The sequence below is a fragment of the Colletes latitarsis genome, chromosome 9, assembly GCF_051014445.1.
Source record: "Colletes latitarsis isolate SP2378_abdomen chromosome 9, iyColLati1, whole genome shotgun sequence".
In the NCBI taxonomy this organism is placed as follows: domain Eukaryota; kingdom Metazoa; phylum Arthropoda; class Insecta; order Hymenoptera; family Colletidae; genus Colletes; species Colletes latitarsis.
Window position 1 is genome coordinate 16013725 of NC_135142.1, and position 20078 is coordinate 16033802.

Genomic DNA, 20078 nt, shown 5'->3' on the forward strand with positions numbered 1-20078 from the left:
CCAATTTGTTGATGGAGGCTTCATTAAAAAGTTATTAACGTTTAAAGTTCCGCCTATAGAACGGTAATCTGCGAACAGCTGCATGCGCATGATAGTGGTTCTCAATCAGCATGAGAAACTCTACTTACTGACGTATCGACAGCCATACAGTTTTGTGAGTGAGAACCACTATTACGCGTACGCAGCTGTTCGCAGATTGGCGTTCTATAGACGGAACTTCAAACGTTAATAACTTTTTAACGAAGCCTCAATCAAAAACTTGGTATTCTTGATTTTCGTCTTATTTTGACCTCCAAAATCTCTCATTAAAATTTTCCCCAAGGGTGGCCGAACACCCTGTATATGTTTAGACATAAAGTTTTAGTTTACTAAAGTCTTGTTGCTTTATTTTATCAGAGAGTGTTTTATAGGATATTTCCATTAATTGAGATATAATCGAAGGTGGCGCCAACTTTCTCCCCTCGATACGAATTTTTTGTTGTTCCTCATGATCTTTGATGATGTTAGATGCAAGTTGTATCATATATTTACGATCTGTGAGTCGCACAATTGGAGATCCCATTACTTTCTCCAGTTTCGATTTCACCGGTGGATAATTTAATCTGTATAGTAGATAAGACTGGTACTTCGTTACTATTAAAATAAAACTCTGTAGGAACGCGATCATTTATTGTCTGATATTAAGAAAGGTAAAAAAGAATTAAAGATTGTAACATTAGTGGGTCTTGTAAAAAATATAGAACAGTTTTCACTTTAATATTACAAGTTTTAAATAAGCAAGGAAAGTAACGTACGCGTATTTCACGTGTTCCGTTTCCCACCATTTTAAAGGTTCATCGTAAAGATCGAGGCTAGAAACAAACATTTTACGAACATTTTCAGATTTTTTCTTTTTCATTACCGGCTTTTTTGGTATTTCTTCTTTTACATCCTGATTGGATATATCTTCCACGATACTGTCAGTATGTTGCGATAATTTGCTAACATTGCTTCGTTTGTTTCTTGAACGTGATTTTTGAATCGTTGACGTTTCCATATCTAAGTGTTTTCCCCGTTTTTATTTTATGTTCTCATTATTTAAGACTATCGTTACTTTTAATTAATAATCGGTGAGAATGGATTACTTCCTTTCAATTTGTAAACAACTTATAATTTAGATCGTGATCTAATTACATGAGCAATGCCAAATTAAAACTTTGTGAGTGAATGTAGCAAATTAAAAAAAGAAAATAGCGTATTCAATGCTTTTCTTTTCGATATATTTTAACTTGCATTAACTATTGTGACTATTAGCGACTATACAAATATTTATAATAATTTCATATACTTTTCATATATCATTAATTATTTTGATATTTTTACAAAATTATATTTATTTTCTTGATACGTTATCAATGTGAATCAAATAGTTAAGTTATTGCATTAGGAACTTACAAATTTTGTAAAGTCACTAAAAATATATTATATTAGGTTTTTCAAAGAGAAATTACAAAACGGAATAGAAATACAAGTCTGAAAATAAAATATTGAACAAAAATTAATGAATATAAATGTACTAAACACATCTACTTTCATATGCATACTAACTTTTATTCGATGATTAAAATAATTACAAAATAAATACTTGTTATTATATGTATGTTTTTACATAGTCGAAGTTAAATCTTCAAATCGTAACTAAATAAGTAAGAGTATTACATGTTTCTGCAAAACGAATGTATTGCAACGTCTATTTCCTTTGCAAATGCTTTCGTGACTTGAAACTTTTACGCAAATGAAAATTTATTTTCAGCGCGATTCGATTCTCAGTTCATATTCTAATCAGCCTTGGAATTAAGTTTCGATTGATCATCGTAAGAGCAGAAATTTCCATTCTAGAGAGTTTACTAACGAAGTCGTTTCTTTGTAAAAACTTTCTCCCTATATCGCGACAGAAAAAAAATTGCAATCAGTCTAAGACGTAAAACATAAAACACGAAATTATATAGATTTTAAGACACGAAAAATGGTAAATTGTCTCTAGGAGACTAAATAATAATAACGTTTTTATGTTCGACTTTGAATTCGTTGAAGCAATGTCGTTTCGTTTTCGTAGTATTTACGTACGAACTTTTTTCTCTCATCATTTTACTCTCAAATTAACTATGTTAATTCCACAGTTACGTTCGAATCCTATATTAATGTAATTTTTCTTGAAACGTAGGCGAATTATAGCTGTCCACGTTTTAAATAGTTGTTCTAAATTGTTGATAAGAAATTACATTTTGTGATCATGTTTCCACTATATTTAAAGAAAACAGTCGTTTTACGTAAATACAAGTCTTCATACGATTGCCATTGGCGGACTAAAATTGATTCCATGATATTTTGATCAATGAATACGATTGCTAAACCTTGACCTGCAGACGTCAGACTGATAATCGAATACGATGATTGCATACATTTCTTGTAATCGTATATATTCTCGTTAAAGTCCGTTGATTTCTCATGTTAAAAAACGCAGTTAAATATTACGTCTCCTATCACTTTTGTAATCCCTTCCCATTCTCTCGATTTCATAAAATAACATATTTCGTACAAATAAATTATCACCATGTAAATATATCTTGACAAAGAATAAAAATAATATACTAAATTAATAAAGTAATTTAAAAAAGTAGCATAATACATGCATTATGAACGAAGAATACTTATTTAAGCATTTTGAATATCAGTATTATGAAAAAAATCGATAAATGATTAAAAATATGTTATTATAAAAGTAATACTTAAATATTAACACAATTAAATATCAAATATAAAATAGTATTTTATAGAGTAGTTAAAATTATATTTACTTATTCATTATTGAAATAAATAAATATGGTACATTGTTTGTTTTAAGTAAGTTTTGTAGAAGTATATTTATACTTAGCCAAAGTAGTTAGATTTTCCCGCGTCCGCAAACGTAACAACTTAAATGCGATTTCACAGCCCCTATAACTGTCAACCATCTTTATCTAAACTGTTGATATATTCTTACATTGTATCGTAGTATTACTATTTCATTATTATATCATACCTTTAAAATGAGGCTCTAAACGACATATGTTCATAGAACATTTTTTCTTTATTTAAATTCACGGAATACGCTGAGACAACGACGTGATTTTTATCACTACCGTGGTAGTAATGTGACAATTTTTCTAGCAACAAACTTGATCTTTTCCTAAATAATACTAATACATGCTGAAATTACTTTATTCTATGTCATTTTAAGAATAATTAAATGTTATATAACACTAAACTACCTAAAAATAGACGAAAAACTGGTACTGTCACGACAATTTACTACTACATGAAAATGTACCTTTAGTTTGTGATAATTCAGAGACAAACATGGCGAAGTTGTTGGGGTTAGATAAAGTCGCTAAATTGTTCCGAATAGTACAGGCGAATGGTGGTATTTTGAAATCTCTGCGTACCGTATACAGGTTAATTTAATGTTAAGTACTTATTTGATAAAATTTGTATCAACATACTTTGTAAAAGTCACTTACTAATTAATTTGTATTATTACGCCGACAAACCTAATAATAGATTATAATTATTATTGGTCACATCTCATTTTTCAATATAATTTAATTTCTGCCATTACATTTCCTTTTGTACATTTTGAATGTTTTAGACACGATGAGTTGAAAATTGGAACCTTGATGGGTGAAGATAAATTTGGGAACAAGTACTATGAAAATAATGAATATTTCTATGGTAAGTTAGAAAATTAGAAATTCTTTATATTATCGACATCTATGAGATGGTTATGAGTTCTGGTTAACTATAATAAAAACCTAATTATCTATTAATAGTTTAGAAGTAAATTAATTTAATAGGCAAATGTTAACTTTAATTGAATATTTTAAATAAGAATAAATATAATAAATATAACGTAAAAGAATGATATTGTATTTGCAACATTATACAATTTAATACATTTGTTAAAAACATACTTTTAATTTGTATTATACTAAAATATTGTCAATTGTTTTTCAGTATAAATTAAATATATATTAAATCAATGTATTGATGTATTTCTTAATAGGCAGAAATAGGTGGGTAATATATTCTGATCAATTTGGTATGGAATACGATGGTTCCCAAGTTGCGCCAGAATGGTTTGGATGGTTACATTATAAGACAGATTTAGTTCCTTCTAAAGATCCATCACGACCAAAATACAAATGGTTAGCAGATCCTACACCAAATTTATCTGGTACTGATCAAGCTTACATGCCTTATAGTACTACGCAGCCAAAAATTCAACCTTGGAAACCACCACAGTAATACATATTTGTTGCATATGATTAAAAAATAGCATTGATTAGAGTTATAAGAGTGATAGTTATACTATGTAATTAAATGTAAATAAATGACCCGTATAAAAGATATACACCTATCTGTAAGTGTGTAAAAAAGGATAATTATGTATAATTACTTTACATGTCCCTAGACATATATAAAATTTTCACAATGTATGTATTATTATTTTAAAAATAATATAGAATCATCCATTTATATAAAAACATGTTTTTATTTTCAGTAAAATTTAAACATACCATAAACATATATTAATTATGAATAAAATTGCAGATTCGTATGAAAATTTGTTCAATTTGTATCGAGATATACGGGATGTTCGATTACTAGCAACAATTTCTTTATCAGAAGTATCGAAATTGCGATACAGGCTTTGTGTTACAGTTATTAATCTCTTTATATACAAATAAAACGTAATTCAAATAAAAATAAATAAATATTGACATAAAAATAAAAATAATTAAGTAACATGAGGCTTTTGTGGGAGGCGGAAGGGGGGGGGGAGTATCTTGAATATTTAAAAAAAAACAAGATAGACCTACGAGTCACTCGTAACTCTAGTTTAATAATTTACGTTTTGGAAACGTCATCGTCTATAATAATACACGAAACAAAAGATATCTTTTAGACGTCGTTGTGTGCCAAGAGGATAATTGCTAATAGTTACAAATCATGTATACATATATCTTGTGGTCTAAATAATATGTAACAAATCATTTTTTCAGAAAGCAACAAATATATCGTCCCCCTCTTTGACCCAATTATGAAGAACTAATCTTTCCATGTGCAACAAATTCTTTTGGGGCAATTGTTACGGGAAAAAACGGAGAACCCATGATTTTTGTTCGGAGACAAGTATTCGAAGTAATCTCAATTTTATTTGTAAACATGCATTTATAGTTGTGTGCTTGGTACTGCCTAAACTCTCTAACTATTGTATAGAGTGTTCGGCCACCCCTGGGAAAAATTTTAATGGGAGATTCCAGGGACCAAAATAAGACGAAAATCAAGAATACCAATTTGTTGATTCAGGCTTCGTTAAAAAATTATTAACGTTTAAAGTTCCGTCTGTAGAACGCCAATTTGCAAACAACTGCTAGTGGTTCTCACTCAGAAAACTATGGCTGTCGATACGTCACTAAGTAGAGTTTCTCATGCTGAATGAGAACCATTATCATGCGCACGCAGCTGTTCGCAGATTGCCATTCTACAGGCAGAACTTTAAACGTTAATAACTTTTTAACGAAGCCTCAATCAACAAATTGGTATTCTTGATTTTCGTCTTATTTTAGCCCCTAGAATCCTCCATTAAAATTTTTCCCAGGGGTAGCCGAATACCTTGTATACAATAGAAAAAAAATGGTTCAAGTAACTGTTATTCAGTTCGATAACTATCCAAATAACAACAAAATAATATCACTTTAACATCTAGGGGACGCCCTTTTTCTTTCCTAACAGTTACTCCAAAAGAATTTATTGCACATGAGAAAAGAGCTCTCCTGAACCATTTAATTAAAAAAAAAATGAAGTTGATATTTTTATTGATTTTCGAAAAAACTGCTTTTAACACTTTATACATGGCATATCAGAAAAATCGATAAACTATAAGAAACAACCATCATTATTCATGGACTGAATTTGCTCAAAATCAAATCAGATGTTCAATTGAAAATATGAAATTGAGATATAAAATTTCATTGCAATCCATTCAATCGTTTAGATGTAATTATGTTAACTGACATTCACATATACATATGTAAGTACTTACATACGCGCATTAATTACATATATATTTTTTTAATAGTCAAAAAATGATCGAAGGGTCATAGAATGTGTCTCTCTGTAAAACAAAAATCACGAAATTTTCTTTTGTTGCAATATTTTTAACTATAAATAACAATGCATCAAACGTAATTCCATTATTCTTGATGTGTGTCTTATTTTGATCTGTACAATCACTTCGGAAAATAATTATTACTATTAATTAAATACTTCGTACAATATTGACACATAAAAAATGAATGAAAATGTAAATTTTTAAAGATAAATTTTAATCTGTGACTAACTATGCAGAAAAATAATTATGGATTGCGCAGTTTGATTTGTTACTAGAAATGTTGCTAGAACGCAGTATTAAATGATTAAAAAGTAAATTGTTTATAAACCAAGATTTCTACTTATTAAAATCAAATATGAAATTGTAAATTTCCTTTAAATAAATACAGCAATAATAATATATTATACGTATACATTTTGTTATTGCTGTAACTATCAGAAGGAATTTTTCACTTTTATTTTTATTTTGGAATGTTTATGAACTGACTAATATGTTTCTTTTTATTGATACTTGACACAGGCTCTAAATTAATTTTTATAGAACATTTCGTCATGTCGAAAATTTTAAATAAACCTGAAAAATTTAAAAGTATTTTTAATTTACCGTTTATGTCATCCGCTTAATCCTTTTTTATGTTTTTATATTACATGTTGCTTTTTCTATAATTTCGAATTTTTTAAAACAATCGAAGTATGTATCTTTCATTAGAAGCCGTAACTCAAGAATAAAAAAGAAAGCAACCTTGATCGTTTATTGGCATTTCTATTAAAGTTGTCGGAGGGACAAAGAAGTCATAAAAGAATGTCGTTATCTTTGTCCTTTGTTACTACTTTCATATTGATTAGTCCTGATTACCTGGAGTAGGGAGACAGCAGGACAATAAGTACAGACAGAAAAGTTCTGGTCGTAAGTTAAGATTTACTGATAGGAAGTTATGGAAGTTGAGAGAAGATCAACGATCAAAAATAAAAATGTGTTATGTGTTCGAAAAGAAGATATTTACGAATGAAGATTTACATCTTACACAAAAGCTATGGTTTGTGGGTGAGTGACACATTTAATAATTGAGAGTAATAGAAGGAACTATACAGACCTCAAAATTTCCTTGCTAAAATCTCTTTCAGCACTAATACTTCCATGTATTCGACACACCCACATTTTTAAATACTTAAGAAATTTTCACTGGAATTAAGTAAATTACTAAGACTGTTATTCGCGATTTTTTCGCAATTGTAGTTTGATCCTAATAGAAGGAAATAACAATGGAATGAAATTATTTATTAATGTGGTGACAATATTTAATGAAACAGCATATATTCGCGATTACTTATTTACCAACAATAGTATTAAATAAGTATTATTTATTCACCAATAATTGATTTACACATATTTATTTGTTGACGATACTTAATAATAAGTAATACTTTTCTCGATATTTATATCAATGCAAGAAAATATCTAATACATATCGTGAACGAAATTTCTATAAAAATACAACTATTTTGAATAAAAATGGCAAGAATTTTGATAATAATATTACTAGTATCTTAGTAAATTCTCCAACTTTTTAATGTCGTTATATTTCTTGCTATTTTTGTATATTGTACGTAATAAAATTGCCCGCGAATTTTCTATTGGATTTAGATCAGGGGGGATACAAGAATCGCTTCGTAAATGACAAAACTATTTATTTAAACAACTTGAGTCTTGTTAGCATTATACATGGTGTTCAGTCACCTATAAGAAAAATTTTAATGGGAGATTCTACAGGCCAACATAAGACGAAAATCAAGAATACCAATTTGTTGATCGAGGCCTCGTTAAAATTTTATTAACGTTTATAGTTCCGCCTGCAGAACGGCAATCTGCGAACAACTGCTAGTTCTCACTCAGAAAACTGTAAGGTTGTTGATACATCAGTAAAAACCGTACCTTCCTTAGAAAAAGAATTTTTTTTTTCAACATAATCTCCTTTTAACTCTATACACTTTTCCAAGCATTTCTCCAATTTTTTTAAGCCATCTAAAAAGTAAGATTTCGGAAGGTCCTCAAAATAGGCATCTGTTTGGGCGGTGACCTCCTCGTTCGACGTGAACCGTTATCCGGCGAGCCATTTTTTAAAATTTGGAAATAAAAAAAAGTCACTGGGGGTCAAATCCGGTGAATATGGTGGACGTTGTAATAATTCGAACTTTAATTCCACGATTTTTTGGCCATCGAAACTGTACAGGTGTGCAGCCGTGCATTGTCTTGTTGGAAGGGGATCTTTTTCTTTTTTAAATGAAGACGTTTTTGCTTGATTTCTTCGCTCAACCGGTGCAATAACGACGCATAATGCTCTCCAGTTATTGTTTTTCGTTTTTCCAAGTAATCGGTGTAGATGATTTCGCGTACATCCCAAAAAGCTGTAGCCATCACCTTGCCAGCCGATTTCACCGTCTTCGCCTTCTTCGGAACCCGTTCGCCTTCAAAAACTCACTGTTTTGACTGTTCCTTTGTCTCTGGAGTGTAGTGGTGTATCCACGTTTCGTCCACAGTTATTTATCGACGCAGAAACTCGTCAGGATTGCGACGAAAAAGCGCCAAAACAGCCTCAGAGTCGATCACACGATTGTGTTTATTCCCCACTGAGAGTAAACGCGGCACCCATCTTGCCGAAATTTTTTTTACACCCCATTTTTCGTGCAAAATTGAAAACACTGTACCTTGCAATATGCCTGTTGCTTCAACTATTTTACATACTTTGATTCATCGATCACTCAAAACCATATCGTGGATTTTGTCAATCATTTTAGGAGTAGTCACTTCCACTGGACGTCTCGAACGACGTTCATCATTTGTGCATGTACAGCCACGTTTAAACTCATTTACTCAATTGTAAACAGTTGCAAACACAGGAGCAGATGTGCCATGAAGTTCATCCAACTCAGTTTTGATCTCTTTCGGTGTTAAGACTTTTAAATACAAGTACTCGAAACTCACATTTTTCCATTTTTCTAAATAAGCAAAAGTTTCTTGCTTCAATGGACAATAAAAATGAAACCATGCGGTGGATATAACTGAAAATTTGAGAGCTGTCTAGCGAGTCATGATGCTTACTAAAAACAAAAGTTTTCGATGCTACGAGCACTAGCTCTTGGATTTTCTAAGGACTTATTGAACGACCCTCGTACTACTACAGGCGGAATTTTAAACGATTAATAACTTTTTAACGAAGCCTCAATCAACAAATTGATATTCTTGATTTTCGTCTTATTTTGGCCTCTAGAATCTCCTATTAAAATTTTTCCCAGAGGTGGCTGAACATCTTGTATATTGTTGCATTGTTTTTATTTATCTGCTTTCATTCTCATAGAAATTTCACCTATTGGCATCTTAGAATAATAGCTACACTCCTGGCCAAAAAGGTAGCACATCCTACAAATTTCTCCCTTTATACATATATGTAGATTGTTATAGAATTAAAATTAAATAAGTGAAATTATATTTATTTAAATTCATCGTAAAATATTTCTACTAAACATATTGCAGGATTCGAATCAATATGGTAAATAATCGTAAAGCTAAATCACAAATGAAATATTTCGCTTTCTCAGGAAAGAAATTACTAGTAAACGAAGCGACGGTTCATGTAAAAAACGGACATTACCATAAAGCGATGTGTCTATTTAATCAAGTAAGTTCCTTAATTTTGAAATATTTGGTGCAGTTTGGGTAGAGTTTTGGAAAATCAGAAACCAGTTATTCTTTGCTTTTGACGCGTGATTTTAAATAAATAAATTGAAGAGATCAACGTGAGGATGATATTTTGTCTGTAAATTGTAGAATGTAGATTGTGAAAGTTAATAGAAGGGTGAGAATTTCGATTCGGGGTGATTAACAAATTTTATAAACAGTCATTCTAGCGTCACTCTGACGATGTCACCTAGTACGATCCGTACCCCTAAAATCCATCCTCCTAATCATGCCATTGATATTTAATATTTTAATGATATACTTGTTATTTTATAAAATTTGTAAAGACAATAACGTTATTTAAGTTAGTACATAAACACTAGAGTTTATTTGTTTTGAATGTTTTAAAGTCCTAAGATTATAGGGCCGATCACCAATAACAATCAATGACAACTAACGTATTAATTTATTAAGCACAATAATAAATATTTTTTTAGCATTGTTGCGACACAGAAAACGCGAATGAATTGCAGCACAAAGTGTACCGAAAAGATATACATAGAATATAAAGATATTAATTATATTAAATTATACAGGATGTTCGGCCACCCCTGAGAAAAATTTTAATGGGAGATTCTGGAGGCCAAAATAAGACGAAAATCAAGAATACCAATTTCTTGACTGACGCTTCCTTAAAAAGTTATTAAAAAATTAAGTTAAAAAATTTCAAATAATTCTGAAAAAATTATTTTTGGTTGCCGGACTCAATTACAATCATTTTTGGTGAATAGACATACCCCTGAAATCCTACCCACTTTCGAGAAAAAAATTCGAATAGGTACTGAAATTTTTAGATGAAATTAAAAAATTTCAAATCATACTAAAAAAATTATATGTAGTTACAGGGGTCAATTATAAGCATTTTTGGTGAATAGACATACCTTGAAATCCTACCCACTTTCGAGAAAAAAATTCGAATAGGTACTGAAATTTTTAGATGAAATTAAAAAATTTCAAATCATACTAAAAAAATTATATGTAGTTACAGGGGTCAATTACAAGCATTTTTGGTGAATAGACATACCCCGAAATCCTACGCACTTTCAAGAAACAAATTCTTTACCGAAAATCTAATGTGAGGCCAGAAATGCTTCCCTGAAATTTCATGCATATCTTTAAAACGTCATAACTTCTGAACGGATTGAAGGATTTTAATGTTTAAAAAAGCAATCAACGCGTATTTTAACAGAGAATATGTAGAAATTCCAAAAATATTGGAAAAGTTGCTCCTTGATCCCGTAAAATGTGAAAAACCCCATAAAAGTGGTCCAATTTTTAAACGGCCATAACTCCTACAATAGTAAAGGTATCTCATTGAAATTTTTTTCTAAAACAGAGCCCATGGGCACCTACAAAAAAGTATTAGACAATTTTTCTGTAGGGTGTCAAACAAAATTATTAAAAATTAAAAACGAATTTTTAAGAAAAGTCGACGAGGGGTAGCCTAAATTTTTCAACGAAAAAAAAAGATTTCAAAACGTTCTGGAAAAATTATTTTCGGTTGCGGGGGTCAATTACAATCATTTTTGGTGAATACACATACCCCTGAAATCCTACTCATTTTCGAGAAAAAAATTCGAGAAAGTGTGAAATTTTTCGACAAAATTAAAAAATTTCAAATCGTTCTGGAAAAATTATTTTCGGTTGCGGGGGTCAATTACGATAATTTTTGGTGAATAGACCAATTTGCGAAATCCTACCCACTTTCTAAAAAAAAAATTCAGTACGAGCGAAGCTTTAAACATTAATAACTTTTTAACGAAGTCTCCATCAACAAATTAGTATTCTTGATTTCCGTCTTATTTTGGTTTCTAATATCTCCCATTAAAATTTTTCCCAGGGGTGGCCGAATACCCTGTATAGATGATAAACCAAATGCATTCCAGAATCCTGTTGAGTACTGCCATTCTGTTGAAAATGAACCAAGATGCCATATTTGTGGTAACGTGGCAATAATTAAATACGCATGGTGTAAGAAATCTTTATGTTTCAAACATTTTTTCGATGAGTACCACTATTATCGAAACTACATAGAGTAATTGCTATACACACTGTATGTATTTATAATTTATAAATCGCTCCACCTTTGCCACGATGTCATAGGTGGGTAATAAAAACAATTAATCTTTTCGTTGCTGTTAAGAAACTCGTTACTGTTATTGTTACTTGTTACTTGTTACTGTATAATTTAGTTCAACCCTACAGTGCTTCATTAAAATCAAAGTTAGTACGGCTACTACCATAGTGGATGTACGCACAAGATGTAAATCATCAAAATCTGCAGAACTATAAAAGGCAATTTTAAAATGATACATACTAATGGATTTGGAATAAAATGCTCGTCATTTGTTGTCATTATGAAAATTTCAATAAAATGAAAAATTAAGTTAATAAATTTTTTTTTGTTATAAACAAATTGTATTTTGTTAAATTTTTTAACCCCATGTTATTGTACATAAGAAACCATTAACCTCGCCCATTAACAATTTTTTCGTATGTCTTTCCGTTTTCGAGATAGCCGTTTCAAGCCAAAACTTCAAGGGGTGATTTCACCCCTTAAACTCGAGTTACCGCAGCTAGAAAAAAAAACGTGTCAATTATTTTTGGTTGCTTTATAAATGTACGAAGTTTCATCAAAATCGAAGCCGGACCGTTCACGAATGTTCCTTGTTAGAATTCCTTTGCACGTGTACGATCAAAGATTTTCGTGTGCCAAAATTGCCTGCATTGTTGACTGTTTCTAAGGAAACAAGTCTTCTGGCAAAGGTGTCGATAACCACACGTCTGCTCTACACGCAAGATATACATATAGAAGCACCTTGCTTTCTAAGCCAGTCTTGTGAACAAAACGTGATAAGTATTTTCGTCTGCCAGTTGATCATCAAGTAAAGAGGACGATAAAACATCAGTGATTTCTTACAACTCCTCGATTAAATACAAATTAAACAAATTTTTAAAAAACAGACGTTATATTAAAGTTTGTATAAAGAAAGTGTTTGAAAAGATATTCTTCTGTTCTCTTAATATTACATTTTTTTTCATCGAAATAAAAAAAAACCAAAATTCGAAAAGAAAGTTGAAAGAAACAATTAGAGATAAAAAGAGAAGCTAAACCATGAGTGAAATAACTCCACACGAAATTACACCCGTATCGAATGCCATCGATTCCAAGATTATGGACATCCTGAATCCAACGCTACACCATCATGATTTGTTACAAAGCTACGTGCGATCTCCGGCTGACAGCATTTCGAATTCGAAACAATCCGAAGAAATCGAAAATTTTAATAAAAATCCTTCCTCTCTGGGCACCTGTCTCGCTGCAGAATCCTCAGAGGATGTCGACAAAGAAAGCCGTATCAGCCACGAGCCGAGAAGAAAGGGGAACCGCAAAAAGGAACAGAAGCATAAATCCGAAAAATCATCGATCGAGTCGGAAATGAATATTCAAAAGAAAAAGAAAAAGAAACGACGACAGGATAATGGCGCTCGACGCCAGGAGGAGGTGTACACCGATAAAGATCGGGCTGCAGCGGTGAACATGGGCACCAGGGACATTAAGCTGTCCTTGAAAATGAAACAGAAACAGGATCGGAATTTAAATTTGCCAGAAGATACCGAGCCGACCGCTATGCTGGCTTTAGGACTACGCGAGATGCGCATCGGTGACATTACAGTTGCTATGAACTGTATCAATAAGGTTCACGTCTCTTTTATAATGGCGTTCACATTTTTTAACGTCCTGGCTTCTCTCTTGAAATGCTTTAAAACGTCTACTCTAAAGTATAAAAAAGCGAAACATTTCGTTTTTGGAATATCCTAATATGAAAAATGACTCCTTTCATTTTAAAAAATACATCAAAATGATGTTAAAGTATACGATGATTAATACAACGTCCATCTTTATTTTTCACAGAATGAATCGAACAATATGGTTCATTTGGAATGGTGGGGCAAAAAAAGTGGTGATTCTATATCTCAACAAAATCAAATCGATAAAAATAATTTTTTTCATATAGAGCACCACTTTTAACAGAAACGACTTTAAAAATTCATCAAATAACAGATTTTGCGACGAATCACAATTATGATTTCTTTCATACATGATAATAGGAGAATACAATTTTATATCACCGCGTACAGCTTGAAATATAAGACAAAGATTTTTAGGAAGTAGATCCTAATTTCATTCCAATTTACTTTAAAATTTAATTAATATTTTATTTCGCTGGATATCATAAAAGAGCACGCGTGTTTGGCTAGTTTTTAAAATCGTTTTACGAATACTAAACTTTATACGAAACAAAATTTCAATCAGAAATTGCATAATATAGCGCTCCTGTTTTACTTTTAAAACGGTTAAATAAATTCTAACATTTCACCCCGAATTTGAAAGAGTTCCAAATACTGAGTAAGAAAAGTATTAAGGATCATGGCGCGAAAAATGACTAATTGCTGATGATAAAAAAGTCATTAAGTTAGATAATTCACCCTTTACGTATATTCTGAACCTTAAACATAAACTATCATTGTTGTGTTTAAAAAATAAAATAGATAACTTTCAGTGCACCAATGGTGAACAAATTTAACATAATATGTTACATTATACATTGTAATGATATTTTAGGTTCTAATACTAAGTGACTTGTACTGTATATTAAACAAAATGTAATTATATTACACAATTAATGCTGTCTTTTCTTTACCAGGCATTGGATCTCGAGCCAAACGACAAGACTGCCTTAATAGCACGAAGTAAATGCCATCTCTTGCTAGGGGAACCACAAAAAGCATTACAAGATGCAGAAAGTGCATTGCAGCATAAATTGAAAAGTGTGAACATGGCTAAAGCAATGTATTGTAAAGCAGAAGCCTTGTACCATCTTAATGATTTTGAAATGAGCCTCGTATATTATTATCGTGGCATGAGAATTCGTCCGGAATACGGACATTTTCGTCTTGGTGTTCAAAAGGCGAAAGACGCAATAAAAAATGTGTTGCGCAAAAATTGAACCTGTTAATAAAATTAATGAAATTAATTATTCTAAATAGATCAATATGTTACAACAGTAGTTTTCAACTTCATTTTTTTGCGGGCACCATTAGTAAAGGAATTCTTTTGGCAGATCACTAAGAATAGAAATAATACCGATAATGGGAATATATCGATTTCGATATATTCCATTATATTTCTCTCTTTCCATGTGGAGAAAATTGACATTTAAGAAATTGAGTTGAATCAAGAAATATGAAGTAGCTTTCTAATTGCTGATGAAATGTTAGTCAACATTACATGAAAAATATGTTTCGAAAACACACATTTATTCATAATGACGATTCACAAGCATCATCGCATGGAATAGTCATAATACCCTGAATAAATGTATTACTATTTGCTTTATATACAGCATCATGTAAACAGTGAGTTATACTGAAAGCTGTAGCAAGTAGTGTCCACGAGGATGTTCTAGGTAAAATATACAAATGCAATCAAGTTAAATTCAACCATAATATTATACGTTAAATATCTATCTATGGTTTTATTAGTTTTAGTTTCTCACTCGATCATATCACAAATGGTTCACATCTGTGCTTTGAATGCATCCTCAAATTATACAATTTATCTCGCAATGCTGTAATGTGATCATATAATTTCATCATTAAAGCAGTGAATGAGTGTTTTAATGCCTCTCCTGTGATCTTAGATATAATGGTAGCACCCCTACTCTATGTCCAATCATGGTAGGCTGAGCAACTAAGGAACTGAGTGTTCCTTTTTTGTAGTACTATCTATAAGCTCAATCACTTTGTTCCCCCATAAGTGCATCACTTCACTGATTGTTTCCAAGTGTCCAAAAAGGTCATATTTGAGTATGACTTTCTCAACTAACCATTCAGTGATGCTTGTAAGGATGCTAAAAATATTGCTAACGAAAGTATAGAGAGAATTATCTCATGTCCTTCTTCCATTTAGAAGTATTTTTGGATGTTTTACCTCCAAAACTGTACATACTCGCTATACTCGCATACAAAACAAATAAATTCTGCGGAAACCACGTCACGCTCGTATTCTTCCCTCAAATCTTCTTACGGTTCAACCACTGTAGTCTTCTCACTAGGTAATTTCTACCAGGGTATACTTTTTAAAACAGTAGCTGGAAGTCATGAAAATATAATCGTATATTTTGATGTAAGGGCCCAACAAAAAGTCTCAAAGCCTTGAAGTTCAAGGTTAGGATTTACAACATAGCATGTACCTGATGTACCAGTACTACCAGTGTAATAACTAGAGGCGACAGTGACGAAACCTTACTGTTTTTGGGAAATAAAATTTCTATAGAGATGTGCATAAATTGACCAATAGAACTCATCACGGATGATGGCGTCACTTAAAACTGAACCTTTAATGTGTATGTCTAATTGCTGCGTTTCACATCAAAAACTGCTTCGAATAAATGCTTTGTAGGCTTTGTTCTATGCGGAACAATTTTGAATATGCATGTGTGCATATATATTTCTTTATTTATTATACAATTTTGAATATGTGTATATGTATGATGCTGAATACCCATTTAAATGGCGTGATATATTATAGAATTAAGTGCGATTGTATATTCTTGATTAAATAAGTTTACTGTAGTATTGAATTTGGAAGTGTAAATGCATGTAAATTTTCATACAAAATTGTAATAATATAATTATATAACTATAATTTTTCAAATAAACTTGAAATAATAATCTAGTGTTTATCACTTCTTTCACGTTTTATACTTCTATTTTTTGATTAGTGTTTACCTTTGTATTAGGTCGTCTCGTAAGTTTGTGCTGTTCGACATTTTCAAATTGACAAGTCTAAAATTTGTAATTTAGTAGAAAACAAACAAAATTTGTCAGTTCACGGAATTTCAAAATGGTTTACTGTTCTTCATGAAATGTTGCTTTAACTTGTAGTACAAAACTTGGCACGAACATATGAAATGACCTAATAATAAGAAACAAAAAATAAAATTTGTATCATTCAAAGTTATGATATATTCTCGTATATCCATAATGATTTAATAAGCTACCTGAATCACTGTATCTGCCACTGCTGTATACCTTATTTAGTTCGGTGGTCCTATCGTTAGATAGTGTTGCAAAGGGGTACATTAAAACCCTGAAACTTACCCATCGGATGGGTGAGGTTTGAATTAGTACCTAACCCTAACCTAACCTAACCCAGACTTAACCGTTAGGTTAGGTCCCATCCTTGATTGGATTGGAGGATTGGACCGTTGGACGTAGTCGATTGTCGACATAGTGTCCATCTGTGTCAGATTGTGACGTAATATTTTAGACTAATATTGACGGAAGGTTTGTATTTAATAAATGTCAATATATATATATATATGTAATTTCAATTGATTAATTGCACAACTAAAAATCTATCATTACTAAAAAATTCTTGTAACTATATATTAATAAGGTATAAATTATACGTGAATCTAATAAAGAATGTAATTTTATTTCTTTTATATATTTATGTTGGTTATATATTTACATATTTTTATATTTTTTTATTCTAAAGAAATGTCAGTATCAATAATATTCATTATACTATTTAATTATTTATTTATTATGTTATAATTTTATATTTAACTTTCAGCTAAAATTTTTCACAATGGCATCTGCCGAAGACGATGTAAAATCTATCTCTATTGCTGGTCGTATGGCCTCAGAAAGAGAGCGTTTGATTGGTATGACAAATGACGAACGTGCATGGAGATCACGTTACCTTAAAAGTCAGGTTCTTGCACCAGATGAACCAGTCATACCAAAGGGTTATTACGAGGAATATCATAATCCTCTGAGAAGATTGTTTAGAGCACCTATGAATGTAGTAGAAAATGCATTAACTGGCGTTGTGGTAGAGATATTTGATAATTTCAAGAATATAGAATATAGAATATCATTGAGTAGTATTTAATATTCTGTATTTTATGTGTTACTATAGGGTAAGCCAAGTGCATATGTTTTGCGTAATCTACTAGGCGGACTTGGCAAGGGAATTGTACTTATCTATTGTGGATGTTATTATTTTAAATATAATACCGCAGTATGTTAAATAAATCCTTGAATTTACATTACATACAATAATTCAAAGTAAAATTCGGACACATATTTTTATGTGTTATGAAGTAATTAACAATTTAAGGAAACAATTTAAACAAAAGATAAAATTATTTTCATTAACTTATACTCAAGTTCGTGTAAATTCACCAAAAATAAAAACAAAAATTATTTGGATCATTTTAGGAAACAAAAATATTAATATCGAAGTTTTACTTTGAGTCATTGTATATAAGATCTAAACAATGAAAATAATGCAGTAATATTAATATTTTCTTACAGACATGGATGTCTCAATCTTCTTGGAGTGTGGTTACCTCACGCTCTCCTGTGTATCCAAGCGATAAGAATTATCCTAACTATAAAATTAAAAAACCATCAGAATATGCAACAAGAGGATTTGAGAACAGTCCAATATAAATGTTATTAAAATTGTATATAAATAGTCTTCAAATATAATAATATGGTTTAGTATACATGGTGAAATACCTAAAATAAGTATCCAAAAGTGTTCATTATGTTTAATGATATATTAAAATTTCTAAATATAATTGATAAATATTATATCATCAAAAGTCTCAAAAATATACGACTATATTTTAGCGGATGAATCTACACCAGTGATTTTCAACGAGAATGATAAATTTGTTTAAATTAGCGAATAAATATTTTTTAAAATTTGTGTTCTTAAGTTGCAACAAAATTTTTGGTGCACGAGCATTATAACGACACGCATTCGTATGACTGTCTTTTTTGTTTTAAATTCGAAAAACTAAGGAATTACGAATGATCATGCGTTTGAAAATCATTCATTTACATCAGGTCCTAATTCCTGAAGCAGAGATTACGCACAAGTCATGCCAAATGAGATTGTAATGTAAAATACTAGAAGCGTGCAGTTTGAACATTCGGATAGTTCGAGAAAGTTTGATACAATTAGACAGACTGACAAATTCAAACCGCTTCATACTTTTAAGCAACGTGACGTGATGTTTCAGATTAAACTAGAAAAAGTTGGATGAGATTGACCAATATAAAATTGTTTGAGTATATCGGATAATTCGACTATAATTGGATTGATTCGGATTACTCGCACTCTTACATGTTACAGACTTCTAACTCTGACTGGTCTGCCCGACTTTTTCAGACGCGATTTGAATTCGTAATGTCAGATACCCGAACACTGCAAGAAATACTATCCTGCTTTAAATTATTAATTATTAGTAATTGTCTATACGTTCTTTATATTATTATACAATTTTATATCTATTTGAAACATATAAACTTTACAAAAAGTATGACGGCGTACACTCAATGAATGAAACGTAGCCTATGGATGTATTTACATCAAAACACCTATACAGAGTGTTCGACCACCCTTGGGAAAAATTTTAATGGGAGATTTTAAGGACCAAAATAAGACGAAAATCAAGAATACCAATTTGTTGATCGTTCGTTAAAAAGTTATTAACGTTTAAAGTTCCGCCTGTAGAACAGCAATCTGCGAACAACTGCGTATGCGTGATAGTGGTTCTCATTCACAAAACTGTAAGACTGTCGATACGTCAGTAAGTAGAGTTTCTCATGCTGAATGAGAACCACTATCATGCGCACGCAGCTGTTCGCAGATTGCCGTTCTACAGGTGGAACTTTAAACGATAATAACATATTAACAAAGCCTCAATCAAGAAATTGGTATTCTTGATTTTCGTCTTATTTTGGTTCCTAGAATCTCCCATTAAAATTTTTCCCAGGGGTGGTCAAACACCATGTATATACTTTTTCCAACCATTTAATACAAATATATAATTAATAAATATGAATATATCTATTGCAATATATTCTAAATTGCGCCATTTTACAGTGTATAAAATTTCTTTAAATGGTGTACAACATGAAATATATCCAATCGTAAGACGTTAAAGGTATTCACACATATTTTAACAGTGTTAATTAGATTTAAACAATAATAATATGTTACGTATGTCGAACGTTTCGTTCCTCAAATTTTTCTTGCCACTTGCGTGCATTATGAAATCGC

The 20078-nt window shown here is 31.0% G+C and overlaps 4 protein-coding genes and 1 long non-coding RNA gene across 7 annotated transcripts; 3 read left to right on the forward strand and 2 right to left on the reverse strand.

Moving 5' to 3' along the window:
- Positions 1-346: 346 nt before the first annotated feature.
- LOC143345905 (uncharacterized) lies at positions 347-1049 on the reverse strand. Its single transcript, XM_076773498.1, has 2 exons — positions 795-1049; positions 347-602 (listed from the first exon to the last, which is right to left on the reverse strand). Exons 1-2 carry the CDS (start codon positions 1034-1036, stop codon positions 347-349), a joined length of 498 nt encoding a protein of 165 aa, XP_076629613.1. The 5' UTR covers positions 1037-1049.
- Positions 1050-3328: 2279 nt separating this feature from the next.
- Nd-b17.2 (NADH dehydrogenase (ubiquinone) B17.2 subunit) lies at positions 3329-4425 on the forward strand. Its single transcript, XM_076772278.1, has 3 exons — positions 3329-3473; positions 3668-3750; positions 4082-4425. The coding sequence occupies exons 1-3, from the start codon at positions 3379-3381 to the stop codon at positions 4321-4323; spliced, it is 420 nt and encodes a 139-aa protein (XP_076628393.1). The 5' UTR covers positions 3329-3378; the 3' UTR covers positions 4324-4425.
- Positions 4426-13055: 8630 nt separating this feature from the next.
- Positions 13056-14984, forward strand: LOC143345716 (uncharacterized). The gene is made up of 2 exons (XM_076773092.1): positions 13056-13628; positions 14638-14984. The coding sequence occupies exons 1-2, from the start codon at positions 13104-13106 to the stop codon at positions 14938-14940; spliced, it is 828 nt and encodes a 275-aa protein (XP_076629207.1). The 5' UTR covers positions 13056-13103; the 3' UTR covers positions 14941-14984.
- Positions 14291-17115, reverse strand: LOC143345721 (uncharacterized). 2 transcript variants are annotated; one of them, XR_013080297.1, is made up of 3 exons: positions 16996-17115; positions 15924-16910; positions 14291-15843 (listed from the first exon to the last, which is right to left on the reverse strand). It is a non-coding gene; the product is annotated as an uncharacterized LOC143345721 (long non-coding RNA). The 2 variants fall into 2 exon arrangements; XR_013080298.1 differs by having other exon boundaries at positions 14291-15855.
- A 15-nt stretch (positions 17116-17130) lies between these two features.
- Positions 17131-18513, forward strand: Nd-b17 (NADH dehydrogenase (ubiquinone) B17 subunit). Of its 2 annotated transcripts, none has more exons than XM_076773093.1 (4): positions 17131-17281; positions 17574-17834; positions 17922-18023; positions 18320-18513. In XM_076773093.1, exons 2-4 carry the CDS (start codon positions 17589-17591, stop codon positions 18455-18457), a joined length of 486 nt encoding a protein of 161 aa, XP_076629208.1. In that variant the 5' UTR covers positions 17131-17281; positions 17574-17588; the 3' UTR covers positions 18458-18513. The 2 variants fall into 2 exon arrangements, with proteins under 2 accessions (XP_076629208.1, XP_076629209.1); XM_076773094.1 differs by having other exon boundaries at positions 17221-17298.
- The last annotated feature ends 1565 nt before the right edge of the window (positions 18514-20078 follow it).

Bases quoted from the DNA above. Each gene is read 5' to 3' on its own strand.
- Nd-b17.2 (XM_076772278.1), top strand. From the start codon at position 3,379: ATGGCGAAGTTGTTGGGGTTAGATAAAGTCGCTAAATTGTTCCGAATA. The intron at 3,474-3,667 runs GTTAATTTAATG...TGAATGTTTTAG, and splicing joins TCTCTGCGTACCGTATACAG to ACACGATGAGTTGAAAATTG. The intron at 3,751-4,081 runs GTAAGTTAGAAA...ATTTCTTAATAG, and splicing joins AAATAATGAATATTTCTATG to GCAGAAATAGGTGGGTAATA.
- LOC143345905 (XM_076773498.1), bottom strand. From the start codon at position 1,036: ATGGAAACGTCAACGATTCAAAAATCACGTTCAAGAAACAAACGAAGC. The intron at 603-794 runs GTACGTTACTTT...TCTACTATACAG, and splicing joins ACGGAACACGTGAAATACGC to ATTAAATTATCCACCGGTGA.
- LOC143345716 (XM_076773092.1), top strand. From the start codon at position 13,104: ATGGACATCCTGAATCCAACGCTACACCATCATGATTTGTTACAAAGC. The intron at 13,629-14,637 runs GTTCACGTCTCT...TTTCTTTACCAG, and splicing joins CTATGAACTGTATCAATAAG to GCATTGGATCTCGAGCCAAA.
- Nd-b17 (XM_076773093.1), top strand. From the start codon at position 17,589: ATGGCATCTGCCGAAGACGATGTAAAATCTATCTCTATTGCTGGTCGT. The intron at 17,835-17,921 runs GTAGAGATATTT...GTGTTACTATAG, and splicing joins ATGCATTAACTGGCGTTGTG to GGTAAGCCAAGTGCATATGT. The intron at 18,024-18,319 runs GTATGTTAAATA...ATTTTCTTACAG, and splicing joins ATTTTAAATATAATACCGCA to ACATGGATGTCTCAATCTTC.